This window comes from Ostrea edulis, chromosome 4, assembly GCF_947568905.1.
Source record: "Ostrea edulis chromosome 4, xbOstEdul1.1, whole genome shotgun sequence".
In the NCBI taxonomy this organism is placed as follows: Eukaryota; Metazoa; Mollusca; class Bivalvia; order Ostreida; family Ostreidae; genus Ostrea; species Ostrea edulis.
Genome location: NC_079167.1, coordinates 62,957,294 through 62,968,811, shown reverse-complemented (window position 1 = coordinate 62,968,811; position 11,518 = coordinate 62,957,294). Strand labels below are relative to the sequence as shown.

Sequence of the window (11,518 nt, the reverse complement as noted above, 5' to 3'; positions counted from 1 at the left end):
TATAAACATTTATATAAGACAAGTGAGACTAACAAGTGTATTGAAGAAGTAATACTACTGAGTACTGAAAAAGCAATATTGAAAATCAAATCATGATATATATGTGTAAAGATATGATAACTTGAATCGCCCATACCCAAGCTCAAACTGGAAAACAAAAAACTTCAAATCACCAAGTCCTAATCTCAAGGTTTGCTTTTTGTAGTAAGAGTAACCAAATTAACTCAAAATCTAGGTTAAGATAAGAACCTTGAGAAGAGGCAATCATGATGCAAAAAAGAAAAATATAAAATAAGGAGAAGGAAGAATTCTCATTATCTTCATCTTGTGATAAAAACTTTCTAAATGTAAGCTCTTCACAAATTTTTCATACACTAAGAACCAAAATGATTTTTTTCTAAGCCCTTCCCTTTTTACAGTAGAACATGATATCCTTCTCCTTATCTTCTTGAAAACTAAAAACCTCATGTTAATAAATAAACTACAACCATTTTCCAAACACCACACACTGTTATATAAATGCTGTGATAAAATGAGACCATACACCTCTCAATGAGAGATTCTGACCTTTCCCCCAAAATTCCCCTATCTGTAAAATAACCTTATTTCCTGTAGGTCACACCACTAACAAGCACTGGGAGATGTATGGTCTCACAAGAACCTTATGGTCCAGAGTCTCTGAATAATTAATACTGGTATTAGCTAATTCGTTTTTAGATGACTGGGGGGTTGAAGGAGTGTGTTTATAACATGCAGTAAGTGATGAACCTTGTTGATCCCCGCCAGCATTTCTTCATAGGGATATGCTCTTGGAATTCCCTAAAATAAAAGTCACATAAACATGTATAACAAAAATGCTTACCGCTCACCAAACATGAAGGTCTGAGGGCCATCATTAGATTTTTTTCTTAAGAAGTGTTAAGTTAGGAGATGGGAGTATGAAATACGAAGAAAGACTTCATTAATTCTCATCTCACACTTGTGACTATGAGACTGTATCTATGTTTAGAATGAAGTGACTCAGTATACTATCACACAAAAGTTCTGGTATCTTCTTGGCACAGGCTCCTCTTTGCAGGAATTCCTGTCTGCCCGAGAGACAAACACTGCATAGTTCATACGTTTAGTAAGAGGAAACAGTTGATCAACAACAAATTCCAGGAACATATTTTTTTCCACAATAACTTAATTTACAGATACTTTTTTTTATCACACATCAGTAATATAAATTGAGAATTATCTATTGATGTTTTTCTATGACTGTTTCAACTCTTTCATTCACTAGCATTACCAGACCATGAGTATGATGAAAATGAAGTCAACCATGACTGCAGTACCATGAGGATGAAATATAAAGGGGGTGATGGCACAATGCTGGATGATTCTTAGCACTATTACATCAATATAATTAGACACAAGATCTGTGATAGTGTCAGACATTGCCCAAGTAAATCCACACAGTAAAAAAAGCAATCGATAATTCTGCCTCTGAGCTTTCATTATTCAATGGTGAACATCTAGTTACAAATTGAGCATTCATCTGCAAACAAAATATGACTATCTAGAGATAGTATACAGTTATAACTAAGTTAATTTCGAAGAAGCTGTTTCAAAATATGTGCAAATTTGACAACCAGTCAAGAAATCAATAATTTTCTACACAGGATAAAGAAACTATCACAGATTCACACATAGCATGCCCATATATTGCTACTTAATCAGGGTGGCTGCCTGAATAAACATTGTGGTGTATGAATTTCTGCTCAAATTGGTGATGAAACCACACAGCAGCAAAAAATATGAAGGCAGACCTACTGTTAGACAAACTCATACAGATCCATGCCTAGAATAAAGAGTTGAAACGTACATCGAGGTTTCCTGGTCTTACCGTCTGCTGCTCGACACCCCCATTGGCAGCGACTGTAGTGGTGGGGTAGGTGGCTGAGTCAGTCTTGAATGTGGCAGCCTGCTCAGCAGTGGGTGCCACGGACACTGGCTGACTAGTAACTACGACTTGTTGGGGGTGGCCATATTCATCTATGCCTGTCTGTGCTGCATAAGGATATGCAGAGGTCATTTGATTCTGCACCATGTGCTGTAAAAGAAAGAAAACAATCGGTGAGTAACATTGACTGCTGGCTGACAAAATCATATTAGGTATGGAGAGAAAATAAACAGAGATACCATGTCAGAGTCCGCCATTAATACAAAATACTGTACACGACACCAAACAAAGGCTCATGCCTTCCTCAACGAAGTCACAAGTACTCACTTCCTTCCTACTTGATTTGATCCTATTCCAAGTTTAACAACAACACATACATGCAGTCTCAGCTGCACTTAACATGGATGTGTAATTTGGACTGAACTCAGCTACCATACCATATTTAGATTAACTTGAAATAAAATTCAGACTTCATGCAACAGGAAATTGAATCTAGGTGCAAATTAAATCCATTCCCTCCGTGTCAGTCCAAATTTTGTTTTAATTGTTCAGCATGACAGTTTGGACTTTGTGTGTTACAAATGTGATGACAGATGTCAACAATGAGTCTAGACCAAATGATTCATTTGTTTCTCCAACCAATATCTCTAAATAATTACTTTTTTGCAAAACTTAACCTCATGTCTTTTATCAATATCCAAATATGCTATGACACAACCTATAACACATATGCTATGACACAACCTATAACACAACTAACTCAGATATTGGTACAATGTGGACTTTGCAGTTCACCAACATATTCATATTAATTGCAACACATGTAACAGTTACAAAAATCAATGTTTCATTATACAACTTTTATACATTGTGTTGTCCTTAGGCTCAAAGGCAGCTTCCTACAAATATCACATATGCTGTTGTATAAACCACAACCAATGCAAAACGCTTGCAGCACCATAAAATGGTGAAAATGCTACATCAAAACTAAAATAATACAGCAATGCCAATCATAAAGTTACATTATAAGTCAGTTTAAAAATATGAAATTCAACTTCAATAATAAACCACAAATCTCCAACCTTTTTATCCAAAGAGTTGAGAATGGGCAATTTCCCCCTTATCTCTGCCATATTACGATGTAACAACACAGGCACCATGGTAAGGAATGATCAATTTTAGGCCTAGCAGAGAGCCTCATGGGTAACAATTGAATTAGCATTCTTTCTCATTCAGAATAACACCCTCTGTAGCAAAAATTCTGAACAGTTTAGGCAATAGACAAAGAAATTCCCAGGACTAATCATTCTGCTTCATCGATACTGCACTTGTAAGAGTAATTTGCTAACATTATCCTCATATACATGACTAATGCTGCATTAGATTATATTAATTAATCAGAAATATTATCTCTCCACTAAAAACAACACAATTTTTCATCATTACCTGGAAAGCCAGTGGAGCTCGAATCATGGCAGATCCTAGCACCATCTTGTGTGTTTCTGTTAGAATTAAGTGTAACAATACACAAAGCACATCTAAAACAGCTGCAACCCACTCACTATTCACAAAAGAAGTTACAAACACAAGAAAACACCAGCAAGAACATTAGGAAAATTTCTTCCGATTGGGAGTACTTGCAGCCTGTGATTCAGTGGTAAATGATGTCAATTATTGACCAGCTGGAGAGTGGCCCACTGTCACTGTACTGTGTGTGTGTGTGTATAGCTTGGCAGACATGATATCACCAGATGTGACACCTACTTCCTCTATATATCCCTGTTAATCCTCTCCAGTCAATAAACAAGGCATAAGGCTTTGGTGGGGAGCCTCTCCCCACTGGGAACTCCATATACTAATCATAATTTGTACACTTTTACTTGGTTTTTTTTTTTTAGATAATTTTTCTCTCTTCACATTATGCACTAAGATTGAGGGTTTAACTTCAGAGATTACTGTCTTGCAAAAATTGCTTTTATTCCCATATTCTATATAATTTCACACATTACAATGTAACATCCAAATCGGGATTCATTCACACAGCTTTATTTTCTAAGATTACCTTAGAGAATAACGTCATATGAGCAATTTCTGAAATATACTTAATCTACTATTATTCACTATGTCAAAGTCTTGTGATGCCGGGACTTGAGCAAAATCTGCTTTCAATACATAAAATGAAAGATTTACACACAATTCACTTCCTTTATCTGTAAAATGCTAGGTGACATACATTGTGTAGCTAAATATCTATTCATAACTTTAAATTCCCTGTGTGTAAAAAATCCAATATATTTCCATCAGGGCCGTAACTGCCGATGAGGCAGACGAGGCAACTGCCTCGTCTGATTTTTTGGCAAAAAAGAAAATAAAATTATATAAATGTTATATTATAGGATATATGTTTAAAATGAAGACAAGCACCTTTGTCTTTGACACCATATTACGATTCTTTACATAGTACAAATGAAACACAAACATGATAAATTGGGATTTAAAAAGTGTCATTTTCAGTCGTAAAGTCAATCGGCGGCCCCCAATCCCCTGCCTCCCCTGATTTAGAACCCTACTTACGGCCCTGTCCATGGTAACCATTTCACCAGCTGTGAATAATGTAAACTGGTCATAGCCTTGCTGCTAACAGAAGACATATTTTCACAACTTTGTAGCGCACATTATTTTCCTATACTTCAACAAAACTATATGAAATTACTAACTAGCTAAAAAACCAAATACATTATAAATATTTTACCATATTCAGAAATTGTAAATCCTGAACGTGATTTGTAGTGGTTCCCACAGAATGCATTGGTAACCACATTTTGTTCATCTACATGTACTGTACAAAATGATACTCCCATATGAGTGTTATCTACATTATACGGGCATTAGAACCAATTTGTATACAGAATGAAAGGTTAAATATAATACGTACTCCTATTTCATGCACAAATAACAGTTATAACACAGATAAATTGATTTTCCAATTAACTGTAGCCAGAATGTATATCTACTATGACAAATTTTGTGCAGTCAGGCTTAACATACACCATATCAAGGACACAGCTGTCCCAAATCACATTTTAGGAGTATTTTGCACATGATGTTTTTTGCATCACTTTGTACCATGCAAGTGCCTATAACAAACATACAAAAAACTACTGAATAACAACACATTAAATGACTTTACCAAAGCTTTGGTCAATGGTGCTCCTGGCCACATCATGGGATTCATGTTTTTTAAATCTCAAATTTTCTCTTGGAAATCACACCATCCAAAATGGCGGTGTGTTATCAAAAACTGATGTAAAGGGAACAAATGTGCTGGCATCTGGTGTAAATTAAGCCCCATCTTGTCTATGGGGGTCATAGGTATCTACCAACATCCATTGGTTAACAGCAGGTTCCAAACTTGGAGTTGGAGCCGTCTAAGATAAGGGGTAAGCAGGGAGGTAGTGTGAATGGTGTTTCTTGTGAACAACTCACATAAAAAGAAACTAGAATCTCCTAAAAATCGTAAACAGAGTGTATCTAAATTCATTATTTAAAAGATGTTGTGGTTATAGACTTTTAAAATGCTACTTAGGTGTTTATATTGATATCAGGGATCCTTATCAATTTTCATAATTTATCAATGCCAGTAGAATCAAAACTGTACAATACATTGGACATTAAACATACCCAGACTTCATCATTTATGGAATCCCAGTCATTTATGATGGTGGTAAAAACTTTTTGCCCTGACTCAAATATTGGATACATTATAATCTCTGTGATTTTCTCAATATACCATAGCATAAAAAAGCAGACGACATTGTTTTCACAAATGAAACTTACAACATATCAATCAAAGATGCAATTGCATTACATGTAAACTGCTGATACTGCAGAGAAAGGGGAACAACTTGTAATTCCTACCATGTACATTTCCTTGATAACAAAGTAAATTTACAGCATCTTATAGTTTTGACAATGAATTAATTTGAAAAAAAAATATGTGAATAGACAAAAGATTGATGGTTTTTAATTGATATTACATGTTTATATTGATATTACAGAGTTACAAGATATCTTACTCCTTCAAACATCTGGGAGATTAAAGTTAGATAGATTGCAGTCTGATATATACAGGAATCAGAGGGGCCATCTCTGAGTCAATAGTTGCAATTATAAGCAAATTTCATGGATCAACAAAAGAGCAAGGCAGATTGGAGATTTAATTTGATTTCCTTCTTCAGACATTAACCCTTTAAAAGTTGACAGCACTTCTTGCATGTCATACATAGTTGTGTTGGTAGTAGGTACTATCCTTTAGCTGGGTATTTAAAGAAACCCCAACACCTTTAATCTTCAGGAAACAAGACACAAGAGTAGATGAAGGTATTAAAACATACAAGTAAATGTAAACAAACAAAGGCTGGAGTCAAACCCCTTTCAATCTCATACTGTGGACCAGCAATAAAATTTTACAACATAGATAACGCAACAATTTCTCAAACTTTATGAAATTTGGCCATCAAAGAATATTTACAACCGTCCTTACAGGCACTAATCTAGAGTTTGGGTTTAATCTTCACAAACTGTTATACACCTGACCTCGAGGGAAGGCTTGTCACCTGCTAGATATCTCATTAGTGTACAGCATGTAAAAAGACATGGATAACTTGCGACTTTCCAAGATACACCCTCTGGCAGTATTATCTAGCATTCATTGACCCATCATTTTGCTAGGTCAACTTTTTCCTGTTTATGCCCAAAGGGATACAAATGCAGTCTGAGCCACAAAAGAAAACAAAAATCAATAGACATCATTTCCCTGATTTATAACCAGCCCCAATATATTGATTTTGACATAAATTACACATGGAAAATGGTCCCAAAATAAAACTCAACACAGCATATCATGAGGACAGGCAAACTACCTTAGATGTAAACAAGACAATTGTTGTCATTTGTCACATCTAATAAGTCTATAATTTGGATATACTCACAGGTGCATAGAGTTGTGTTGTCAATAGCATTCCACTGCTAGGAGGAAGATATAATTAGATGCATGTACATCTGACCACAGCACACACAATGTCACTAATTGATTGAATATACACACTTGGAAGCATACACACACTCAGGTAAAAAAAAAAAATCCAGGTAGAGCAAAGTGTCACATTCACTTCCCTCAGAAGAAAAAAACTGATTAAGAAAGATGTTTTCTCATGGAAACAGTTTCACCATCATGAGAAATTATCCAGATGCATAACAGATGTACTTGTCCCCTCTTATCATAGTTTCTCAGTAGAAATGGTCATTTAAAACTCCTCCTATATAATCACTTGGACATATAGATAAAGTTGACTCTGTGACACGGCATAACTAAAGTCTAGAAATTTTCTCCTGAGAACACAGGCTACACCAGTAAAATTTGCCCTGTTCTAACATGGAGTGTGTAGATGGTAATAGGACACGGGTCAAGTCATATCACAATTCCCTAGAATACCTGGAGCGCAGGCAGGCTTTGTGACGCTATTGTTAAACAATGACAGAGAACATGGCCATCTCTCTCTGCCTGTCTGTTACGCACTCCAACGCTTTAATTTCAAATTGATTACCTGGGCTTTCAGAGCCTTGATATTGGTTTGGGTTTTAACCTGGGACAAATCTGACAGCTGTGATCAACTTTCATAAAATAAAACTAACAATAACATGCATGTCTTCAAGAAAAGAGAAAGTCTGGTAAATGATTAGGCACATAGATTAGATCAATTTACAAATCAAAGCTCCAGACTTTGAATTTAAATCTTCTTTGACTTGTGCCTTTACCAGCCTTTAACACCCTAAGCTGTTAATGGCATTATGGTAGAAAAGAAAAACATGATTTATTAAAGGTATACCCCACAGGATTTTCATCAAAATTCAGAATTTTAAATTCAGTAAGAAAAAGAGAACAACTTACCATTTTCACACTTTCTATTCTTGGTTATTCAAAAACTTTGATTTTAAAATCCAATGAATATTTCAAGTCCACCACATTTATATACACAGCATTAAAAAATCTCTCCAAAAAGCCTTTGGACTCAAACACTGAACATGTCAACTTTTTGTAGTGAATATTTTATCCTTGGTCACTTCAGAACATTTGGGTCTAAATTATGTGTAAGCAGTACTTAGACACATCTGACAAACTTTTGTGACAGCACATTATTTTTCTGGCCATCTCAAAGTCATGAAATTTATCCCTGAGCAAGAGCAAATGAATTATAGGAGTACCTATCCAGCTAGTAGCCAGTTTGTGGCGTGCCCCAGGCCCCACATCTATCAACAGGGTGGTGATGTAGTGTTATGTAGCCCCTGGACATCTAAATCCTGTTAATTATACCATTACTCCTAAGGTTTAGCTAGAAAACAAGTGACTAATAAATATCTGATCTTGGTAATTGTTTGTTATTGATGAAATACTACAATACTATTATATCCTCTTGATGATAAATGTATTGATTTAGGTTAATTTCCAATTCCTGAGAACTTCTTCATATCATTCATGAATTTTATGTATCCACAGCATTTACATTCTTTCAACGAAGTCTTCACTAAAGACAGCGCATCTAATCAGCAACAATGAAGTCCTTTCTCATAGCATAGCAAGACAATTCATCAATTCCCTGGCCTTTGAGACTTTTGAAGATCCCCCCCCCCCCCCCCCCCCACCATATACTTCACATACATATACATGCAGTTGCAATCATTATCATACACAGTTGTTGATGACAAGGTGTTTACTTGCAGTGGAGAAAGGGGCAATTGCATTAAAATCAAACTGTGAAGGGGCTACATGTGGAGAAGGGGCCACCTTGCAGCAAGAGGTTTTGATCTGGTTAAGAAAGTTCTGGATATCAAGATACTGTGTAAACAATTCAAACTCAATCCAGAATGTAAAAGACACCTTCAGTTTGACTAAAAAGAAATGATCAAATATCACAATCTATCATGAATTACAAGAAGCCCATGTTCACATGGGTCACAGTGTCCGTACGAGTCACTATGCCCATACATAGATAGACAATCATATAACTGGGACACTAAGATCCCACTCTAGGCCCTGTGTCATGGTTTGAACAGAACTGAATCTACTTAACACTAGATCGTACTTGCATACTACTTGCATACTAATTTAACAAACAGCACCCTTGTGGCTTTTTGAGAGGAAAATATGAAAACATTTTCCTTGTACATTTGTATGCTACACTCTAAATCCCTATTGTGCCCCATCCTGACCCGGGGGTCGCAGATTAAGCAGTCTGAATCTGCACTACATGGTGACACTTTCATAATAATTTAACAACTATACCTTACATTTTGTGATTCTTGGGAAAACATTAAAAGAAAAAAGAAAACAGGGAGGGGTGAATGTTTAAGATTAAATTTTCCTATACATTCCTATGTAAAACTTTGAAGTCCTGCTGTGACTCCAGCCTTTTGGGTCATAAACTGAACAAATTTTAATCTGCAGTACATGACGTTTTATACATATTAATTTGAATGTATCCTTATTGCTCTTGTCAATGAGAAGATTTTGAAAGAATTTATCCTACATATTCCTATGAAAAACTTTTAAAATCCCTCCAATGACCTTGCCCTGACCCCTGTGGGTCATACTTTGAACAAATTTGAATCTTCTGCACATGATGATGCTTTCACGTTATTTTGTACTCTTGTGATTCCTGATAAGATTTTTTCTTAAAGACTTTGAACCCCTACTTTGGTCCAGTCTTGGCCTTTGGGAGTCATGGTATGAATAAATTTAAAAGAATCTCCATCATGCAAGTCTAGGTTAGGTTATTCTGGTCTTGAAACACCCCACCCTGTTTTCTGTAGCATGCCCTTTCATTTGAACATACTTGAATCCCCCTTATCAAAGGATACTTAGTGTCAAGTCTGGTTGAAAATGGCTCCAGAGTTGTAAGTTGAGTTGAAAAATTTACAACAATGTCAGAAAATAACAGCAGCAGACAGTTGACAAGCTTTGATCAGGAGTTTAAAATTCGCTTGAGACTATTAATTCAGCTCATCAAATAAGCAAGCATTGATATATATCACAATCTTCACCTTCCCAAATAATCTATTCATGTACTACTATATGGACAATAAAATCCTGAATGCACATTTGTGACCTATTTTAAACAATTTGTTTTCCGGATCAAAATGTTAGCTGCATAATACTACAATGGACCTTCAGATTCCCAGAACCACCAAAGGCCCAGACGCATACCCAATACCATATATTTATTTAAACCATCCTAAGGCATAGTTCATATAAATACTTTCAGTGTACAGGAAAATGTTTAATAATTTGTTAACTTATTTATATAAAAACAACACCTCTATTCATGTACTACTATATGGACAATAAAATCCTGAATGCACATTTGTGACCTATTTTATACAATTGGTTTTCCGGACCAAAATGTTACCTGCATAATACTATACAATGGACCTTCAGATTCCCAGAACCACCAAAGGCCCAGACGCATACCCAATACCATATATTTATTTAAACCATCCTAAGGCATAGTTCATATAAATACTTTCAGTGTACAGGAAAATGTTTAATAATTCGTTAACTTATTTATATGAAAACAACACCCCTGTTGTATCTTATCGGGGTTCAATCACTCAAAATGTTAAAGCTTGCAAGAAATAACATGAATGAATTTGCATAAACAACCATGAAATTGAATCCCAAAGCGGGAGAACAATAACTAAGGTAATATGATTTATATTTTCCAACTTAATTAATCTACCCAGAGCTTGACGAAGTTTAGATCAGGTACCCTGGCATGCCCTGGTTTCCTAATGTGACCAGGCTCTTCACATTACTTATTATCGCTGAGATCTAACATAAAGCCCTGGCACCAAGAATAATACACAGGAACAGACTCATCCATCCGTGAGCAATATAGCACTGTTTGATCCCATGTAATGTTGCAAATGGCACACAATGCACAATAAATGAAATGGAGAACACAATTTTCCTACTTTTTCCATTCTATTAAAATCATTGACAATATTTTTGAATTGTTATGTTTTAGGAATGCCAAAGCTTACAATATGCATTCTCATTTACATCTGAAGCTCCTCATATTTCAGCATTCTTTAGGGCAATGGTAACTGATACCTATTTAACCAAGTGTCATTTAGGTTTATATTCTCATGGTTTTTTGGTGGGTTTTTTTGTGTTTTCTTCTAACAATAATTTTAAAAAAGTTATTTGACAATATAAACAGTAGCTGCCTATCCCCAAACAAAGTCCATGTCAACTTAAATACTACTGGTCGTAACTGCGGTAGCTCAGTGGTAGAGCGTTTGCTCGGAGGCTGTGAGTTCTAGCCTCGCTCGTGCCATGACCATGTCAAACTAAGATGTTAACATGGTAGTGAATGCTCTTTCGCCAAAATGCTTGGAATTTAGAAGTGAGAATCACGGGTCTTTCGGATGTGACCTTAAAAACATAGGTCCCATGTCATGGCAGGTGCTGGCATGTTCAAGAACCCTCACTGCTATGCCCCTTAGCACTAAGCA

The 11,518-nt window shown here is 35.8% G+C and overlaps 1 protein-coding gene across 50 annotated transcripts in view; it reads right to left on the bottom strand.

The window, feature by feature from the left end:
- The window catches only part of LOC125672308 (RNA binding protein fox-1 homolog 2-like), a 31,343-nt gene that overhangs the window by 13,875 nt on the left and 5,950 nt on the right, over positions 1-11,518 (bottom strand). For 4 of the 50 annotated variants that reach the window (XM_048908525.2, XM_048908526.2, XM_056163345.1 and 1 more), the window contains exons 2-3: positions 1,868-2,095; positions 769-819 (exon numbers count right to left, since the gene is read on the bottom strand). In XM_048908525.2, coding sequence (XP_048764482.1) covers positions 769-819; positions 1,868-2,095 — 279 coding nt within the window. Of the gene's footprint in view, positions 1-768; positions 820-1,867; positions 2,096-2,184; positions 2,291-3,391; positions 3,692-4,697; positions 4,976-5,135; positions 5,448-6,936; positions 9,328-11,518 lie in introns of those variants that run through there. The other 46 variants (XM_048908527.2, XM_048908528.2, XM_056163350.1 and 43 more) reach the window with 31 other exon arrangements.